The 21065-nt window shown below is 32.5% G+C and overlaps 3 protein-coding genes and 1 long non-coding RNA gene across 4 annotated transcripts; 2 read left to right on the plus strand and 2 right to left on the minus strand.

The window, feature by feature from the left end:
- Positions 1-5142: 5142 nt before the first annotated feature.
- On the plus strand, positions 5143-5835 carry LOC127905020 (uncharacterized). The gene is made up of 2 exons (XR_008058630.1): positions 5143-5661; positions 5758-5835. It is a non-coding gene; the product is annotated as an uncharacterized LOC127905020 (long non-coding RNA).
- Positions 5836-8236: 2401 nt separating this feature from the next.
- LOC112326477 (uncharacterized) lies at positions 8237-10671 on the minus strand. The gene is made up of 3 exons (XM_024594315.2): positions 10653-10671; positions 8949-9450; positions 8237-8735 (listed from the first exon to the last, which is right to left on the minus strand). Exons 1-3 carry the CDS (start codon positions 10669-10671, stop codon positions 8237-8239), a joined length of 1020 nt encoding a protein of 339 aa, XP_024450083.2.
- LOC7478837 (WD repeat-containing protein GTS1) lies at positions 10648-15089 on the plus strand. The gene is made up of 7 exons (XM_002302671.4): positions 10648-11100; positions 11187-11282; positions 11383-11457; positions 12278-12388; positions 13276-13367; positions 13603-13687; positions 14513-15089. Exons 1-7 carry the CDS (start codon positions 10771-10773, stop codon positions 14876-14878), a joined length of 1155 nt encoding a protein of 384 aa, XP_002302707.2. The 5' UTR covers positions 10648-10770; the 3' UTR covers positions 14879-15089.
- A 2155-nt stretch (positions 15090-17244) lies between these two features.
- On the minus strand, positions 17245-19708 carry LOC7487777 (probable U6 snRNA-associated Sm-like protein LSm4). Its single transcript, XM_002301439.4, has 8 exons — positions 19577-19708; positions 19303-19338; positions 19168-19209; positions 18925-19023; positions 18736-18813; positions 18317-18356; positions 17751-17918; positions 17245-17477 (listed from the first exon to the last, which is right to left on the minus strand). Exons 2-8 carry the CDS (start codon positions 19303-19305, stop codon positions 17455-17457), a joined length of 453 nt encoding a protein of 150 aa, XP_002301475.1. The 5' UTR covers positions 19306-19338; positions 19577-19708; the 3' UTR covers positions 17245-17454.
- Between the last annotated feature and the right edge of the window lie 1357 nt (positions 19709-21065).

Genomic DNA, 21065 nt, shown 5'->3' on the forward strand with positions numbered 1-21065 from the left:
ACAATCATATTATTTCATCAACAGTCATACTGTTTCATACAATTATATTGATTGATGAACAGTCATATTGTTTCATCAACAGTCATATTGTTTGATGAACAGTCATATTGATTGATCAACAATCATATTATTTTATTGTTATGTTTCAAGTCTATAAAAACCTGTTAATACACAAAAAACAAACACACAATAAAAACGTATATTCTTTTCTTGGTCTTATCTTCTCATTCTTTTAGAGGTTTAGAGTGCTTAGTTGTATCCTGGAGGTGTTGTCTCTGTATGGGACAAATAAACACCTTAAAGATGGTGTTTTCACGCCTCTAAGCCAACTCCATATTTGTTTCCATCCTAAATATTTATAACAATTTTATGTTTATTTTGACGGAGACAAATATGAATTCCAGCATCAGAGTTGCTAAAGATGTCAAAATTCAACTAGAGCGGTTCGATGGTACGAATAAAACAAGATGGATGAACAAGATGATGTTCCTGCTTACTTCATTAAAGATTTACTACATTCTTGACTCGAATCTACCTACACTACCTGAACCATAAGAAGATGAATATGTTACTATTATATAAGACTGCAAGACTAAAACATGAAGAAGATGAAGTGCTTTGTCGAGGGAATATTTTGAATACTCTGACTAGTCGACTTTATGACATCTTCTCCAAATTAAAGTCGCCAAAAGAAATTTAGGCTGCCTTGAAGACACACTACAAGAAAAAAAAAATCAGGTTCTAATTGTTTTCTTGCTTTAAAATTTTCTGAGTATGAGATTACTGACAATAAGCCAATCATGGATCAAGTCCATGAAATTTAAATGTTGATATCAAAGTTCCTGATTCGATTTAAGTGGGGGCTGTTTTATCAAAACTTCCTCTATCTTGGAATGAATATAGGAAGAAGATGTTGCATTCTACAAATAATTATACATTTGAACAGTTTTAAATACACTTGCAAATTGAGGTTCAATCTCGTATGCGTGAATTGCAAGCAATAAATTCTAAAGTGAATTTGGTTATTGAAACTGGTTTGATAATGACTCAAAACAATCTGAAAGTGTAAAAGAAAGGAAACAAATTCAAGAAAAAACAAAATGCTTATAAGAAGCATAGGGTTTGTTTCTATTGTGAAAATAAAGGGCACTACATAAAAGAGTGTAGATTCAAGAATTTCAACAAGAAAGGTGGTTCTTTCAAAGTGAATATGGTTGAAAAAGACGAAGCCAGGGAGTTGATTGCCATGGTTTCAAACATTCAAATTGGAATGATTATCGAATTAAATATGGCAACTAATGTTGTAAAGACTTCGGATTGGTGGTTGGATTCTAGTGCAACAGTTCATGTTTGCAACAATAAATCATGGTTCAAGACTTATGAAGAATTGAAAAAACATGAAGAGGTCTTGATGGACAACTATAATTCTGCCAAAGTTTTAGGAAAAGGAACTATTGAGTTGAACTTTACTTCTGGACAAAAATTATCTTTAGTCAATGTGTTTCATGTTCATGAGATTAAGAAAAACCTTGTATCTGCTAGTCTTTTGAGTAAGAAAGGGCTCAAGATTGTTTTGGAGTTTGATAAGGTTATTGTAACTAAGAGTGGAGTGTTTGTGGGAATATGTTATTCTTGTGATGACATGTTTAAGTTAAGTATTAATGAAATCAATGTTATTTCTGCTTATATGGTTGGATCTATTTCTCTTCTTTGGCATGCTAGATTAGGACATCTAAATTATAGATATTTGAAATATATATGTAAGCATGGTCATATTTCATATCAGCATAATAATAATAATAATAACAAATATGAAGTACGTATTCAAGCGAAGATGACAAGAAGCCTTTTTCTAAAGTAGAAAGAAATTCTCAATTACTTGAGTTGGTTAATGCCATGCTTTTGAATGCTAATTTACCAAATAATTTATGGGGTCATATCTTACTTACTGCATATCACATTCATAATAGAGTACCATCTCAAAAATTAAATGTTTTTTTTTATGAAGCATGAAATGATAGAAAATCAAATCTGAATTATTTTAAAGTGTGAGGGTGTGTAGCTTTTTATAAAGTTTCTGATCCTCAAATAACAAAATTAGGACTCAAAGGTCTTAAGAGTGTTTTTGTTGGTTATGCATAAAATTCAAAGGCTTATAGGCTTTTGGATTTAGAAACTAATATGATTGTTGAATCTGTACATATTGAATTTATCAAAAATAAATTCATAAGTGATTTAAATGTGCAAGAACCAAATATAAAAGTAATGACTCCTAACTCAATGTTAAGTGAAAAAACGTAAAAAAACTAGAAGTAATAGGTTCAAGTGAACCTAGAAGAAGTCAAAGAGTTAAAAAGAAAAAAACACATAGATATAGATTTTATTTCTACTGATTCAATTGTATTTTTAGTGGAAGGTAATAGAAATACAGTATTGAAAAGAACACATATGATCCTAAATATGGAAGATAATCCAAAGACATTTCATCAAGCTTTGTCTTCTAGGGATGTTGTTTTCTAGAAAGAAGCGTTAAATGATGAAATAAATTCAATTGTCTAACAATACTTGGGTCTTAGTAGATTTACCTCTAGGTTCTAAGCCAATATGATATAAGTGGGTGTTTAGAAGAAAATATAATACTGATGGTTCTATACAAACATTAAAGGCAAGATTAGTTGTCAAAGATTTTACTCAAAAGGAGGGTGTTTATTATTTTGACACTTATTCTCCGGTGGCAAGAATTACATCAATTAGAGTTTTATTTGCATTAGCATCAATTTATAAATTGTATGCTCATCAAATAGATGTAAAGACGGCTTTCCTAAATGGAGATTTAAAGAAGAAAATGTATATGAAGCAACCTTAGGGTTTTATACTTCTTGGAAATGAAGAAAAAGTCTGTAAATTGATAAAGTTTTTATATGGTTTAAAACAAGCTCCGAAACAATTGCATGAAAAGTTTGACCAAACAATTTTATTGAATGGTTTTCATTACAATGGTGTTGATAAGTGTATGTATTCTAAATTTACAAAAAATAAAATAAAAATTGAAGTGATTACTTGTCTCTATGTAGATGACATGTTATTATTTAGCATCAATATAATTGGAATAATTGAAACCAAAAGATATCTCACTTTTATCTTTAAAATGAAAGATCTTGGTGAAGTAGATATAATTTTAGATATCAAAGTTAAGAAACATAGTAGTGGTTATACACTTAATCAGTCACATTATATTGAGAAAATACTTAATAAGTTTAAGCATCTCAATATAAAGAAGGCTAATACCTCATTTGACTTTAGTATGAAGTTAAATGATTATTGTGATAAAGCGGTAGCACAACTAGAATATGCTAGTGCCATTGGAAGTCTTATGTATGCTATGCATTGTACAAGACCAAATATAGCTTTTGCTATATGCAAGTTATCAAGATATACAAGCAAGCCGAATACAAATAATTGAAAGTCTATTGTAAGAGTCTTTGGTTACCTAAAAAGACCGATCAATTTGGGCTTGTTTTATTCTGATTTTCAAGTTTTGAGATGGAAGGATATAGTGATGCAAGTTGGATGACTAGTTCAAGTGATAATAAGTCCACATCAGGATGGATTTTCTAACTTGGAGGAAGTGCAATATCTTGGGCATCTAAGAAACAAACACGCATCTCTCATTCTACCATGGAATCAAAATTTATTGATATGGTTGTTGTAGGTAAAAAAGCAGAATGACTAAGAAATATATTGTTTGATATTAAGTTGTGGCCACAACCTATGTCAGTCATTTTTTTATATTGCGATAGTGAAGCAACTATGTCTCGAGCTTATAGTACCATTTACAATGGTAAGTCAATATATATAAGTATTCGACATGGATATATTCGAGAGTTGATTACAAATGGGGCAATCATCATTGTCTATGTGAAGTCTGTGAATAATTTAGCAGATCTGCTCACAAAAGGACTATCTAGAGACATGGCACGAAAAACAACTAATGGAATATGGTTGAAACCTGTTATTAAAGATATTGGTAATAGAAACCCAACTTCGGATCAGCAAGAAGCTTACCTCTAAGTTTAATGGGTAATAACAAGTTACTGTTTAGTATCTGTTGGACACTGATAATTAATTTTAGACCCTGTTCTGATAGTATTCAGTGTGTTTTATTACGTAATGGAGGATGAGCGTAGGCTCTTAATAGAATTTAAAGTTCGTGTTTAATGTAATAGAGACATGTATAATTCCATCTATATAAATATAGAAGTGGTGTTGCTTTTAACAAGAGCTAGGGTTTTCTCTTGTAAATATTCATGAAAATTAGCACATGGTCATAATAGTGTTAAACAGTTGTAAACCTCTTTAAGAGTTTTTATAGTATTATGTGTGTAGTATCTTTTATTCTACAACAAAAGTTTTGGTTTAATCTGCGGACACCAATAACTTTAGTAGGATTCAATTTCTAACGCTAATTGAAGGTTTAAATTGTAAAATACCTTCTTGTAAGCATAATTCCATCAAGTGAAAAGACAGTAATTTCAAACTAGTGGGGGATTGTTGGTGTAGTTTAAAAATGAATAAAGAAAGAAAAGATGTTCATCCCACATTAAAAAGAAACACTCCCTCCTAATGTTTATAAGTGTGAGTTTATATTGTGTAGTAAATTAAGCCATGATGGATGGACTCTCCTATTTGGCTTCTTATTGCTATTATATGGATATTTATAATATCAAAAGATGACATTTGAAACTTGAAATTTGGAACTTAATATGTCAGTGAAATTAATTCATCCTTGAATTATTTTTGTAATTAATTTTGATATTTGTGACTATTGAGATAAAACTGAATAGCAGTTATTCAATTTAATTTAAAGTATAGCCATAATAGTCATATTGTTTCATCAATATTATTTCATCGTTATGTTTCAAGTCTATAAAAACTTGTTACTACACAGAAAACAAACATACAATAAAAACGTATATTTCTTTTTTTATCTTATCTTTTCATTTTTTTAAAGGTTTAGAGGGTTTAGTTTAATTATAGAGATATAGTCTCTGTATGAAACAAATAAATACCTTTAAACCAACCCCATATTTATTTCCATCCTAAATATTTCTAACAAACGAATTTAGAGCATGAGAGCAGCAAATGAAAAAGATAACGTTAAAGAAGTAGAATGGCACTCCTCAAATCTTAATGACGATGGTGACAATAAATGCCCACCACCCTCACATGCATGATTCAAGGGTACACCTCAGATACAGACACACTTCTTAATGAGCTAATTCAATGGAGGTGGCGGTGAACCCGCATCCTATTTAATGCTAACTGCTAGTTGGTGTGTCAGATTCCTAGAACAAGCTGAAAAACACATGTAATTTTTTTACAAGGTTTTCTAGATGGTAAGGATGCTATTTGCGAGGGAGTATGCTTGTTAATTGATATTAATTTTTCCCCCCAACAATTTCCAGGAGCAAGAAACGGAGGGTTTTTCCTTTGGATCAATCATGCATCTAGTTTCTTCGCTTTTGCTTTCTTGACCTTCGGCCCCTTTTGTGAAAAGACCAGAATTTATTCATGGCTGAGGCTTGAAGCAGTAGGACTCATGTGTAAACAAGTCTTAATTCATTGCTGCCAATGCTTCAAGGAAATGCAGCAAGGACCGAGGTAATTTCCTTCATTTTTTTTTTCTTTCGCTGTCAAAATTAATTATTGATGTTATTTAAAAATTCTTGAAAGCAATGGGCCTTTGACTTTTATTAGATCGAATTGTAGCCGCTCAAGACTTTTCATGGAGTTTATTTTGGCTGGTTAATTGAGATTTCTTAGTCTTTCAAGACAGATTTAACTGTGAGACTCTTGGGATATCTGAACTTCTTGATTGGATATGGCAAATTAGGGTAAAAGAAAAAATCTCGAATCAAATCCAGATAATTCAGGTAATCACTTGAATTTTACCTGATTTGATTTTATCACCAAGAGCTTAACCTTGTTGATAAATCAGTACGACTTCCTCTGATCATTCAGGAAATGGATTCTATTCTGTGAGAGAACACATCAGTTTGAATGTAAACGATCTAATTAAAACTGCATCAAAGAGGAATGTAATTCTGATAAACTAAAGTTGATCTGAAAATAGTCAAAATACAGTACTGTTGAAAAGGAAGAAAAAACAGAGGAACATCATTGCGATGAAAGGGAAGAAAGCAGAGCGACATGAACCATAAAATGAAAACGAGGCATGGTCAATTGTTTCGGCTTTAATCAATAGCTATGGTGAGAAAAATCTCTGTTTCACTTGGAAACTGAAAGCAAGAATTCTACTGCTCCATCAATGGAGATAGGAATAATGTTTTCCAGTGATGGTAATAGCATGCTTACCTCAACCCTCTCTCGCTGCCAGTGGCCATGGGCTTATCAATTGAAACTGCACTTCTTTTCCAATTTTCGGGCCACGCTACATGCCAACTGAAAGCCTAATACTAACGAGACTTAAGCTACTGTTGCTGGGCTTGAAATTGCAAGTATAATCCTTCTGGACTAACTCCCCAAATTTAAACTGCAAGCAATTCCAGTGCATAATTATACATTATATTTCATATTTTCGGGGATTCAAGTTTTTTCATAAAATCTTATAATTCAATTGGAGAACAATTTGAAGAAATAAGGTTTAAATGTGCAGTATTAAAACAATTATAAGAAGGATCAAAATGAAAATAGAAAAATAATGGGGCTTCTCTGGAATTCATGCAAGAAAAAATCGATCTCATCCAAAACTTATCAATTTAATTATTTTTGGTTCCTTTAATTTTAGGATTTTACTTTTAGGTCCTAAATTTTAGTTTTCTTTTTACATTTTAGTCCCCATGTTTAGAGAGGAGATAGAGAGTTATTGGAAAATGGAAGATGCGAGAGGAAATTGTCAATTAGCCATATTTTATCAACAAATAAATCAATCTTGGTGTCATCAAGTTTCTTTTGACAAGATAAGCGCTATCAAGGTGTTTTTAAACTTTCATCTCATTGAAAAAGTAGATTGAGACTGGAAAGTTTTTTATTTAATTTTACTTTTGTAGACCGATTTAAGCTTGTATTTGAGGTCAGAGATAAGTTTATTAGGGTACTTATGGTGTTTATTAGGTGTTTCAAGTGAAAAAACAGTTAAAATAAGTATTTATGGTGCCAAAACTCAAACTCTAACTTTCCAGTCATCTCTAATTGCTAAAATATTTACAAGTAAATGATTTATTATTCGTTTAGTCTTTACAAGTAGATAACTTAAACCCTAGTTATCTACATGTCATCTACTTTATTAAATAAAAAAGAGCAAGAAGGCCAAGCATGTAGTCTTAGCTTTATAGGTCTACCAAGCATGCAAGTCCAACCTTCGAGCCTAAGCATTTAACCTCTTTTTACATGACCTTTTAAGTTTTTTATTTTATTTTAATTAGAATGCATCATACATAAAAATAATTAAGACTATATTTAAAACATTATTCCATTAAATACCATTCAATTTTGCTTTTGTTGTCAAATAAGATTATTTAATTGTTTTTATATTATTAGTTAAGGGTGTTAAAGAAAAAAGCTCAATCTATAATATTTGCATTATTTAACTTGACATAATCAATCAAAGTCAAATAATGTAGCTATTACAAATGATAGTTGATTAAAAACCCTAAAAAATAGATATCAGGAGTCGAGTGGCGGGTCAAAATCTTTGAATGGAATGTGTAGAATTAAAAAAAGGAAGGAGTCAGTTAATAGTAGTAGTAATTATCAGAAATGGTTGGGAAGACTTTTAATCACGTGGCATATTATTTTAGTAACAATTAGATGAATCAGTTACGTTAGTTGTGAGTATTTAATTAGAGGGAGTTGGTTAGAAGGTTAGATGAATAAGGGTAGGTTGTATATAATAAATGTAAAGAATTTTTTTATGTACGACAAGTAATCACAAAACTATCAATTCAGTCATCTCTTCTTCTCTTCTCTTTTTCTCACTATTTACGTTCTTTCTCTCAAGCCACTTGTTAAGGATTGACCTTAACAATTGGTATTAAAGCAAATTCAAGACCCTTAATCAATTCTATATTATTCAAAACTAAAAAATATAGCAGAGAACAATGGGGTGAAGGTTAAGGAATAACATTGTAGGAAACTTGATAAGTAGATACATAAAATTCATCAAGATTGAAGAAATGAAAATTATGATAACATAAGAAGTTCAAATCTAATGATTCTACTCGTTGCCATATTGTTCCCACAAATGTTCAATCAAATCTTCTTGTAGTTGAGAGCTAGTTGCTCTATCCTTGATTCGATTATGAGTTTGAAGAAAATCATGTAGTTTTGGTATTTCACCATGTGACACTGATATAAAGGAATTGACTTCACGTTCATGGTCAAATCCAAGGTGCCTTGCTCTTTCATCCTCAATAATCATATTATGCATTATTATGCAAGCTTTCATAATATTTGCAAGCATTTCTTCATTCCAGTATCGAACAGGTCCACGTACAATTGCAAAACGAGATTGGAGCACCCCAAATGCCCGCTCCACATCCTTTCTTGCAGACTCTTGCTTGCTTGCAAAATATTTTCTCTTTGCTCCTAATGGTCTTGAGATTGTCTTAACAAAGGTTGACCAATTAGGATAAATCTCATCTGCTAAATAGTATCCCATTGTATATTCATGCCCATTAATTGTATAATTGACAGGAGTAGTACGACCTTCAGCAAGTGCAGCGAAGATAAGTGACCGATCAAGAACATTAATATCATTTAATGATCCAGACATTTCAAAAAAGGCATGCCATATCCAAAGATCTTGTGAAGCCACCGCCTCTAGAATTATAGTTGGTTCACGACAATGACCAATATACATCTCATGCCATGCAATTGGGCATTTCTCTCATTTCCAATGCATACAATCAATGCTCCCTAACATCCTTGGAAATCCACGCTGCTCTCTAATTGATAATAATCGATAAATATCAGCCTCGTTTGGTGCCCTTAGATACCAATCACCAAAAACTTCTACGATTGCTTTGACGAAAGCTCTAAGACTTTCTATCGTAGTGGTTTCCTCAATTCGAAGATATTCATCAGTAAGATCTGTAGGAATACCATATGCAAGTATCCTGTGAGCTGCAGTTACCTTTTGAAGGCAAGATAAATCAAGAACACCAAGAACATCTGTTCTTTGTTTGAAATATGGATTGTGAGCTTCCATTGCATTTGCGATTTGAAGAAAAAGACAACGACTCATCCTAAATCTTCTTTGAAATTGACTTTCAGTAAATTTAGGATTTTCATCAAAATAATCATTATATAGCCTTAACTCACCTTCCTTTCTATTACGATTGACAATATTGTGACCACGAATAGAGCCATGATACTTTGTTCTCCGCCCTTGATTATTCGATTCTTTTTCAGCAACCACTGCGGTAGCAACTTAAAAGGCAAACATGGGAGTGTCATAATCAAAATCAAAAGCATCATAAAAATTAAAATTAGAATGATTCATTATGAATTTTAATGAAATATAATAAAGATTGGAGAGAAGAAAATGATGAGAAAAAATGTTTAGGTATATGAGAATATTTATAGATGGATAATTTTTTCAAATTTTGAAATCTATTGTAAGATCCCACATCGGAAGCGAGCGTCCAGAGCCAGGGCCTTATAAGTGCATGCTCACCTTGACTAGTAAGACGTGTTTTGAGGTCATGCGTGGCTGCCAAGAACAAACCCGTAAGGGGGACCTGGGTGGAAGCCCTGGATTTGGGTGGACTGGGAGGCCCAAAGCGGACAATATCTTGCTAGTGGGGTGGGGTGTTACATTTGGTATTAGAGCCGAGGACGGCTCGTCTTAAGGTGGTGGGATTGTAAGATAGCACATTGGAAGCGAGCGTCCAGAGCCAGGGCCTTATAAGTGCATGCTCACCTTGACTAGTAAGACGTGTTTTGGGGTCATGCGTGGCTGCCAAGAACAAACTCGTGAGGGGGACCTGGGTGGAAGCCCTGGATTTGGGTGGACTGAGAGGTCTAAAACGGACAATATCTTACTAGTGGGGTGGGGTGGGGTGGGGTGTTACACTTAGAATGTTGGCGGTTATTTTTTCAAATTTTGAAATTTTAAAATTTAAAATGTTAGCGGTCATTTTTTCAAAATTTAATTTTTTTAAAAAAAATTGAAAATCAAAATTTAAAATGTTGGCGGTTTTTTTCAAAGTTTGAATTTGAATTTACTTTTAAAAAATTAAAATTTTAACAGTAACATATAAAACTAAAAATTAAAAATATTTATATAAATAAATTTTAAATTTAAAAGTTTTAAATTTAACTTAAAATTATATCTTTTAACTTTCATATTACTTCATTAATTTTATATTTACTTTTATAAAATACTCATATTACTTATATAATTAATAACATCATAATTATATTATATAAAAAATATCTAAATTAGTTATAAAATTATATTAAAATTAATTTAATATAAAATATATTAAAATATAATTAGTTTTTCTAAATAATTTTTATCATTGAAATGTATATAAATAAAAAAATTATATTTATATTATTTAAAAAACTGTTTTATCAATTAAGGTCTTTAATATAACATTTTTAATTGGAAATGCTCAGAAGGTAACCTTCAAGCTCAGTGTGCATTGACCACGGACAATCAAAACTGAAAACCCTCAAATCCTTGGACTAGGTCTCCCAACCCAAATAAGCAGACGACACACCGCACAGCACAGCACAGCAAACATGGAAGAAGCGACAGCGATGGAGGTCGAGGAACCAAAATCAAAGAAACTCGGATTAAAAAACTCAATTCAAACGAACTTCGGCAACGACTACGTCTTCCAAATCGTCCCAAAGGATGACTGGTCATCAATGGCGGTTTCTCTATCGACGAAAGCAGTGAAGCTTTATTCTCCGGAGACAGGTCAGTTCCAAGGAGAGTGTAAAGGTCACTCTGATACTATCAATCAAATTTCATTCTCTGTGTCATCATCTTCTTCGTCTCCGCATGTTTTGCATTCCTGCTCTTCTGATGGTACTATCAGAGCTTGGGACACCAGAACTTTCCAACAGGTACTTTCCCTTTGCCTTTTCTTTTCTTTCTCTGTACGTGTGTGTGTGTGTAGTTTCTTAATGCTTTGACTGTTGATTATTTGCAGGTTTCGTGTATAAGCGCTGGCTCTTATCAAGAGATTTTCAGCTTTTCATTTGGAGGGTCTAATGATAATCTTCTTGCTGCTGGCGCTAAGTCTCAGGTTCTAAAAATTTCATATTAGTACATGTAATTGTAATTAAATAGATGTTCTTTTTTATGTATTGTTTGATGATTTAGATATGGGTTTCTTGGAAATTCAGATACTTTTCTGGGATTGGAGGAACGGGAAGCAAGTTGCATGTCTGGAGGAATCTCATACTGAAGATGTCACTCAGGTTTCTTTCTTTCTTTCTTTCTTTAACTTGATAGGAAGTTTGTTTCATTTCTTATTGCTCAATTTCCACATGACTATTTAGTTAGAAAGTTTAAATGCGAATTTCCAGTAGAACGTTAACCTAGGTTTGGTACCTAGGTTTGGTTTTGCAACTTCTATGGTTGAAGCTGAAGAATATGTGATTACATGTAGGAAGCTGCTCCAATATTGGTTGCGTTCACTCAGAATGTAATGCATTATTTTCTTCTTAATCCTAAGGTGTTTGCGGTTGTAGTTGTGTTTGGATCATCATTTGTGACCTGGAATGTAGGTTTTTTTTTACCCAAACCGTGATGCTCTTTTTGACTGCCTGAGATGCCCAATTAGATAGTTTATTTTAGTCGAACAAATCAAAAGGTATAAAATAGAATGCCTTACAAAAAGTTATAAAATTAGACTTAAAAATACAGTCATATGCCAGGATTTCCAGGGGAAAAAACATCCATACAGGGAGCCATTTATCACTGCTTGGTTACATAGCACTCACAAGATATATCTGCAACACACACACACACTTGATTATACTGTCAACATTCTGGCACTGACATGGTGTTGTTCAAAATGGCTTCTATGCTTTTTTCTGGTATGCATTATATTGCCAGTTGACCTGAGCTGAAGTACTCTGTTAACTATCAGTGATTTGTCTCTAAAGATTTGCCAAGTTCATATTTTCTGGACTGCTAGTGTTCCTGTTTACTAACTGGAGTAATTTATGGATTCATATTTTCATCCGTGAATTTTGTTTTTGTTCTTTTTTCTCATGACTTGCTGACTTTTAACAGGTCCACTTTGTCCCTGATAACCGAAACAAGCTTCTTTCAGCTTCTGTTGATGGATTGATGTGTATATTTAATACTGATGGAGATATCAATGATGATGATCATCTGGAATCAGTAAGTGCAGGCAATCATTACTGCTTAAATTCATTTCTAGTTTTACATGTATGAGTTCATGGAAAGATAAAACAAATTGTTAGGTATTGCATGATGTCCAAATGGCATACTTATCAAAGCAGTTGTTTGTCTGTTCAAGTAACAATTGCTGAAAATTCCTTAATGTACTCTATTCATCAGAAGAGCAATACTATTGAACTTACAGTAACTATATTATGGGTTGTGTATCATGCAACATACTTGAAAAGGAAAACAGAGACATTTTGTCAGGAGGTTTGATAACTTATCCTCTCTTTTTCTTTGGAAATGAAAAAAAGAAAAGCTTCACTTTTTTTGTTTATGGAACACGTTTTTGAGAGTATAGTTGGGACATAGTCTTTCAATTTAATTTTTAGCCTGCAGCTGCAGTAAAGGTTGTATGCTTGAATTTAAAAAAAAAATATATGAAGGGATGTGGTTGCATATGCCACTGATTTTTGAATTTTTTGTGCAATGTTCCTTTAGTCTGTGTCTCCATTTTTTATTATATTTATCACAACACATTCAATCAGTTTGCTAATGATATTTCTATCTCATGGATCCCTTCTTCCAGAAAATTATCTTTTACAGTCTCTTACAAAGATAATAATTTCTGATCGCTGATATGTTAATTTGTACTTCATGTTTTCTCCCAAAAATAAGTGTATAATTAATCCTTTGATCCAAGAATACCATGCTTTTTGCAGACTGTTTGAATACTGTTCAACATGTCTTGTTTAATCAGTTAAGACTAGTAAAATTTAAGCCGCCCCCCAGAAAAAAAAAATCCTAATTTGGCTCCGCCCCTGCCCGTAATACTTCTAGTCTTTCCCATGCATATTTCAGATGTAACTGTTACAATCTTGCAGGTGATTAATGTTGGTACTTCAATTGGGAAAGTAGGGTTTTTTGGAGAGACATATAAGAAGCTCTGGTGTTTGACACATATCGAAAGTTTAAGGTACTGTTGATCTCTATTGGTTCTTCGTGACACAATGGAAGATGGTTTTATTACGCTGTCAGTGAAAAATGGAAGTTTGCAAAATCATAGAAGAAAAAAAAAAGGAAAAAGGAAAAAGGAAAGAGAATTCTTGTAACCATGCATGTTACATTTAAAAACAATCTTTTTAGTAAACTAGAATTCCCGCCTAACCTTTGATGTGTGTTAACTTTTGTTCTTAAAAACAAAACTGCAGTATTTGGGATTGGAAGGATGCAAGAAATGAAGCAAACTTGCTGGAAGCCCGTTCATTAGCCTCTGATAGTTGGACACTAGACCATGTAAGTTCTTCCCTTATGATGGAATCCACTTGTATTAAGTGGATTACCAAAAACAAATGTATTTTTTGTCTTCACATGCAATTTCTCTTTTCTGTAAGTTGGGTGTATCATAAACTGTTGTATTTAGATGATGTACTAGAACAAGCAGCTCTTCTAAGAGCAAGCAAAAATGGTTTAGAACTTGGTTATCGTTTTCTTGCTTATTTTCCAATCATATCTGAAATTTTCAAAGAAAAAAATGGTTGAGAAAACTCAAACAGTTGAGCTGTAACCATCAATTTTGGAGGCCAAAACTCACTCATGGTTTATGAAACTGTCCAAGATACAAGACATATGATGGTGCTTGTATTAATATCCCCACTGCTTATTAGGCATGTAATTAACTATACTCAAGTTAGGTTACTTGTCCTCATAGTCACAAAAATCAAAGTTTTGAGATTTCTGGTTTTTGTTTGAAGAGTTCTCAGGCTTCCATGTCTAACAATTGCCATGTAGACTAAAGTTCAAGTTACTTGTCCTTATTAGCAATGTAATTGACTATACTCAAGTTTTAGTTACTCATCCTCATATTAACAATATTGTAGACAAATAAAACTTCCTGGGAATTATGGTTGCGGTTTGAAGAGTCCTTAGGCTTCCATCTTTAGCAGCATTTCTTTGTCATACAATGCTATGTAGAATTGAATACATAGATCAGAAGACTGAACAAATGGATATCTTCTAATGTATGAATAGATGGACTACCGTTGGTGTTAATTTTTTTTTTTTTTCAATTATGCTGCTGAATTCATATTCCTAGTTTAAACTACTCTGTTGTCTTGGCAGGTTGATTATTTTGTTGATTGCCACTACCCAGGAGAAGGTGAAAGTTTATGGGTAATTGGTGGCACTAATGCTGGTGCTTTAGGTTATTTTCCTGTAAATTATAGAGGAGTGGGGGCAATTGGGTCTCCAGAAGCAATTCTTGGAGGTGGCCACACAGGTGTTGTCAGGAGTGTATTGCCCGTGTCAAGCAAGAAGGGGGGACTTGCCCAAAGCCAGAGCATATTTGGATGGACTGGTGGTGAGGATGGTCGATTATGTTGCTGGTTGTCTGATGATTCTACTGAGATAAATCGATCCTGGATTTCAAGTGCATTGGTTATGAAACCATCAAAGGCTCGCAAGAAAAAAAGGCATAATCCGTACTAGAGAGCCTCCATGCGGTATCTTCTCAAACTTCTACATCCCCTGTTTTCTCTAGTTTCTTTCAACCTCTGTTTCTTTCTTTTTCTCTCTTTTTTTGGGCACTGTATTGTCAGTTTTGTAGTTTAAGAACATCATGGCGTATGCTGTGTATCATTAGTGAGTTCCAGCACAAAGCAATGGAGAGTGAAATGCCTGCCCGCCCATCTTCCTTGAACTTGTTTCTCAGTTGAAATGCCTTGTTTCCTTTTCTTCTTGTTTTTTTGTTTTTTCAAAAAAAAAAGAAGTTTGGCAATTTATTCGAACGATATCACTGGGATAGGTTTTCTTTAGATGGTTGCTATTTAAAACTGGGTGTGAATATTTAAAATTCTTAACAGATGAATAATATTTAAAATATAATCCATGGATATTGATATTATTTGTTTTAATGCGTGTTCGGTATTGTGGTAGCTGTTGTGGTTGTGGTTTGAAAAGAGTTGTTTTATAAAAAGTATTTTTAGTTGAGGTTGGTTTGAAAAAATAGGTGTTTGGTTAAAACTGTAGTTGAAATTGAGGTTGAACAAAAAGTAGTTTAATGTGTTTGGTTAAAAAAATGCTTTTCAAATTGAGGTTATAAAATAATTAAAAAATATATATATTAATATTAATGATTTTTAATTTAAATATTGTAGATTTAACTACTGTTATTACATCATGAAATAAATAATATTGATATCAAATATTTTTTATTATTCCATTAAACTATGTGCAATGTCATCACATACGAAATCTATCTAATAAGGACTATATTTTTCATGGTTTCTTAAGCGCACAACAACAAGAACTGATTTTTTTTTTAACTGGGTCGGACCCGGCAAGAACATAATTGGAATTGCGATCAAATTCTACAAATGTTACGTCATCATGCGATATCTTTTTAATTTATGTAGTGTTGTTAAATAATATTAAATACTAGTTTTTCGAGTAAAACATAATTTATTTTAAAAAAAGTTACAATTTCATTACGTACAAAAGTCATTCGACAAGAACTACAGTTTCCATGATTTTTTGAGCGTGTAATAAAATTAGATAAAATATTATCAGGAATAAAATTAAGATTACAGTACGAGTAAATGTAATTCATCTTATACTAATTTTTTTAAAAAACAACAAAAAAATATTGTTCACGTTCACGTGAACAATGCGAGTGAAATCAATTAACTACACTAGTTTTTTGGAGAAAAAAAAACTAAACTTTTTGCACTGGTTTTTCAAAAAACAAAAAATTATTCATTAAAGTGAACAATGCGACTGTGGAGCATGGCTCCACTGTTCATTAAAAATACCCACGAGAAGCAGCAAAATGCTGCTTCTCCAAACCTGTGGCACGGCAGTGAAAATTGGTGGGTCCTATTAAGCAAAATTACTTTTTTTTGCTTTACCAAACACTGATATGTGTGATTGCGAGTGAATCTTACCCATAGCGGTTCACCCACAGCCAGATAACCAAACAGACACCACGCAGTCCTATACCTGACGCGGGACAGACAACTGTATCAAACACCAGCCAGCAGGCAAAGGACCAGATACGAGAGCGAGAGTTGAGCATACAAGGGTTTTTTTTACTAATGAGCACCTTTTTTCACTTTTTAAGAAATTGGCAAAATGACTGTTTCAAAAAGAGGTAGTGATAGTTTCTAAATTACAATAAGAGAAAAAAAAAAAAACCCTGTACTTCAATTACAACACTAATCAAAGATAACTAGAGTGGACTGCATTTTACCGTCCAAAGATAACAGATAGCTGAATTGTTTTTAGCATCCAATGTTGAATTTAATTTTTCAAAATCTTTTCAATATTAATGGTGTTTGGAATCAGATCTTTTTAATAATACTAATCGTATTATAATCAGAAATGTATTTTGTCGTTTCTTTTTATTCTTTCTTTTCTCTTCAAAACTTACAATGAATGAAAGAATAAAAGAAAATAAATATCAAAAACACATTGAAATTCCAATTATAATATCATCGGTGCTATCAAAATAATTTTAATGAGATAACTCCGAGAATAAACAGAGTGAGTCACAATTGTTATAAAAAACAAGTGAACCACACCAACTTTAAAAAACAATGTAACCTACTCCAATCATCATTAATAACCTATTTTAATATTATTAAATTTGTTTAGCTAATTTTTTTTTTCTTGATGGTGTCATAATTAAAGCTTGATATCTCTTTCTTCCTCTCCTCGTCGAAACTTGTCAAGCCCATTTTATAATTTCTTTGAAATGTTGCTTTTCTAAATAGCAACAAGTTGGAATAAAAAAAATTTAAACCGTGTTTTTTTTGCTAATTTGAAAAAAAAAACATGCTAATTGGAAAAAAAAAATCAAAAGATAAACCAGAGAATTAACTAGTGAATGACCAAACCAGTAACGCAAGGCAAATCAGAATACAAGTTCTTCAATTCTGTTTCTATGTAATGCTTCCTATACCTATATTAGTTCTGGAAATCAACCATTAAACAGAATTATGCTATAGAGAGAAATCGGGCCTAAAAGCAGCAAACTTGCCCCAGCAGATGGGCACCCATCGCCTGCTTTAGCCCCGGCCTCGGCCTGCACCTGTCACCAGAAAGTAAAATGAAATGCTGACATTGGGTAGAATTAAGCTCCTGACAATATGATGCATGTGCTGACCAACAAAGCCACAGATCCAACCATTCATGATGCTAGAAAAAAGAGTAGTGTGTCGAATCACAAAGCTGTGTTCACTTTGAATACCAACAACTTGTAACTTGTGGCAATGTAATATGATGGTTACATTTGATAATGCGTGCTTGTAGCTAAAACAAACATGTTAGTTTTTTCTATTCAGTTGCTCTAGTTAAGTCTTACCTCTGCTCCCACCAATCTTTCCGCCTGGACCACCTCTGCCACGACCTCCACCCATGCCCTTAGCAGCTACATCTTCAAGGCCACGCCCAATCCCTTTTGCTGGCCTTCCACCAGGACCATCTTCTCTACCTCTTCCTCTTCCACGCCCTACTCCAGGTGGCTTCCGATCTAAGAAAAAAAGACAAATCAAATAAATTTGCAAGGTTCTGCATTTCTCAATGTGCAGAGCAGAAGGCAGAAAATTAAATCAATCAACCAACCAACAATATTGCAAATTTCAGCTTTTCTGAATTTGTAAAACACAAAGAACACAGAACTTCATGCAGAGCATAAAGTTGTATAAACAACTACAAAATAACCACAGCACTACTCGGTACAAGAATCTTCACATGCTAAGCTAACTTTCATCCATTTTAATAAAAAAATAACAGTTCCACTGGTTTTCAACTGACCAAGTTCTTGAAGACACTATGTTTCTTCCAAATTATTGCATTTCAAGATCAACATCTCTTTATTCATTGACAGAGTACAGTAAAAGACCATGATTTAGAAAAGGTAAAGCATACCTGAGCGACTCTTGATTTCTTCCTGAACTTTATCAATTACCTAAAAGACAAATCAAGAGCATTTGATGAGCAAAATAGCAATCAAAACATCAATAAGAAAAGAAAAACATATAGCAATAAAGACTCGACAGTTTCTCAAAGCATTAGTTTATTATCAAAATCTCTTCCAGTAACAAATTTCACAAATATGTTGTAATCAGGGTACTATGAAGTGACAATGCTATCATGGAAATCTTGCAAAGCAGATAAAAGCTACATATTTGACACCACTTTGGCGTGTTTTTGTCAGTGGTTTCACCCCTTTTCACGTGTCATTCATAGAATATGGTATTTACATATTTGGATGTCATATAGAAATTTCATGTTAGCTATTCTTCACAACTGGATAAGAAAAAAAACATGGCAAACATAATAGGCACCTCATCAGGAACTCGAAGATACTTAATAGTATTCCCACGAATGTAGCATTCAGGCATCCGCCAAAACCTATCTCCATCCTACATCAAATCCCAGCCAAACCCAATGTGTCAACCTCAGGGGAAAAAAAACCCTTTTTTTTTCAAAACAAAAACACCAAAAATTAAATAAATAACCAAAAACACTAGCACCTTAGAGGTACAGATAACTTCACGGAGATGGATGTTCATCCAAGTATCACAATTGACCAAATGCCCATTGTAAGTCTCTCCGTTTTTCAATTCCACCAACTGTTACAACATACAACCACCATGAATTACAAGCTGCATAAAAAAAATGAAAAAGGCCGTAAAACAAAGTCTACAAATTTACAGAAAATTCTGGATTCATATGGTCATATGACACGACAAGAAAAACAGACATCTCTTTCTTACCATTGGGTGGCCTTGAGCAGTCTTGAGTAAAGAAAGAGGAAGCTGCAGTTAACACAAAAAAAAAAAAAATTGTGTGTCGAAGAAAACAAGAGAAAGATAGAAAGTTTTCAAATCAAAGACAGTTGAGATGGTTACCATGTTTTTTAGAGCAAAAAAGAAAAATCAAGCAACCTGCAAGAAAAGCCAGGGTCAAGAACATAAAATGAACGCATGAAAAGGGGTGGCAAATTTTGGAATCTAAAACAGATCGAGGATATTAGGGTTAAAGAAAATTAAAGCTAAAACCGGTTTTTAGTTGTTAAAAACCCTAGTTTCTGAAGAGAATTTATCGAAGAAGATGAAGGGGTTTACGCAAAAGAGAGAGTGTAAGAAAAGAAAAGAAAAGAAGGAGAGGAGACTGGAAATTTACCGACTAAAGCGATTTCGATGGAGAAGACGAGCGAGCAACTTCGATCTCCCTAGCTCTCTTTGAAAATTGAAACACTAGCCAAGCGGGTTTCCCACTATTATTATAGAATTAGTATTAAAAATTAATATATTACTGTTGATTGTAGTTTTTTTGTACCATTATTACTAATATTTTACATATTTTTCTCAATTCCCACTAATAATTTACCTTTTAATTTATTAATATATCAAACATTTTTAAAAACCACTTTTTCACCTTTAAAAATTAAACTTTAATAATTATTTATCATGAATTGTTGGTAATAATTATGTTTTATTATATTTTTATATAAAGAATCTACATGTCATGTCAAGAGATTGAATCTTACTTAGTAAAAATTTGTTTCTCGTGCTTAAACTTATTTTTTTAATTATTTTTTAATTGAAAAAACATAAAATTTATTTTTTAAATATCTTTTAATGGTTTTGATGTACCAATATAAAAATTAAAAACAAATCTAAAAAAAATATCATTTTAATATAATTTTAATTAGAAATATATTTTTATAAAAATACCCTACATCGTATTATCAAACATATATTAAATATCATTCTTATGTAAGCTATATTATAATTATTTTTTTGTGAAATAAAAAAAAAGATACAAGAATAAAAGGAATTTGCACACTTAAATGATTCATTTTATAATCCAAAAAGAAATGAAGTTTAACATATATTTTGATTGTTGTATTGTTTTTAAGATTTTAATTTTGAAATTATTCATACATCATGAATTTGGATAATCGATCACAATATATTTGCTAATCTTTTCAAGATGAAGGAAAATAAATAAATAAAAACTAATGAAAAGGTCATCTACGAACAATTCATCATTTACTCCCATTGAAATTGAAGTACTCTTTCTTAAACAAAGTTATGTGATGAACAAGCTCCAATCATGCTTCTAAGCTTCTCGAACACGGGTTCTTTGGGAGGTTTTGTCATGAGATCAGTAGCTTAGTCTTCACTCTTACAAAACTTCAACTCAATCTTACCATTTTTACATAGATCCCACAAAAAACAATATCTAAAATTAATGTGAATCTTGCTGATGAATACCAAGAACTTTTAGCATCATTCCCAGCCAAATAGCTCGACTTTAATAATAGATAATGTCATAATCTGCTAGTTCTTTGAGGGCCATGAAACTGCACCTGATCATAGAGGAAAAAAAACATTTCCAGAAATGCTCTTGCAATCATTAATACCACATGCGTAATCACTGTCAGTAAAACCAAGAAAACTTGACTTTATTTCATTCTTATAAAGGATCCTAAAATCAGTTGTGCCCTTCAAGTAATGAAAGATTATATATTTTAGCTGCACTAAGATGCATCTTTGTATGACTCGATCTCCATGTATTGACTTTGTCGTGCTCATGGAATACATGATATCAGGCCTTATTGAAACCATATACATCAAAATTCCAACTATTTACTTGAAAGAAATAA

The sequence above is a fragment of the Populus trichocarpa genome, chromosome 2 (genome assembly GCF_000002775.5).
Source record: "Populus trichocarpa isolate Nisqually-1 chromosome 2, P.trichocarpa_v4.1, whole genome shotgun sequence".
NCBI lineage: Eukaryota > Viridiplantae > Streptophyta > Magnoliopsida > Malpighiales > Salicaceae > Populus > Populus trichocarpa.

Bases quoted from the DNA above. Each gene is read 5' to 3' on its own strand.
- LOC112326477 (XM_024594315.2), bottom strand. The intron at 8,736-8,948 runs AAGGATGTTAGG...CTTCGCTGCACT, and splicing joins AGAGAGCAGCGTGGATTTCC to TGCTGAAGGTCGTACTACTC.
- LOC7478837 (XM_002302671.4), top strand. From the start codon at position 10,771: ATGGAAGAAGCGACAGCGATGGAGGTCGAGGAACCAAAATCAAAGAAA. The intron at 11,101-11,186 runs GTACTTTCCCTT...GATTATTTGCAG, and splicing joins ACACCAGAACTTTCCAACAG to GTTTCGTGTATAAGCGCTGG. The intron at 11,458-12,277 runs GTTTCTTTCTTT...GACTTTTAACAG, and splicing joins ATACTGAAGATGTCACTCAG to GTCCACTTTGTCCCTGATAA.
- LOC7487777 (XM_002301439.4), bottom strand. The intron at 19,024-19,167 runs GTAAGAAAGAGA...ATGTTGTAACAG, and splicing joins CTGCTCAAGGCCACCCAATG to TTGGTGGAATTGAAAAACGG. The intron at 18,357-18,735 runs GTGCCTATTATG...TTTGTCTTTTAG, and splicing joins ATCTTCGAGTTCCTGATGAG to GTAATTGATAAAGTTCAGGA.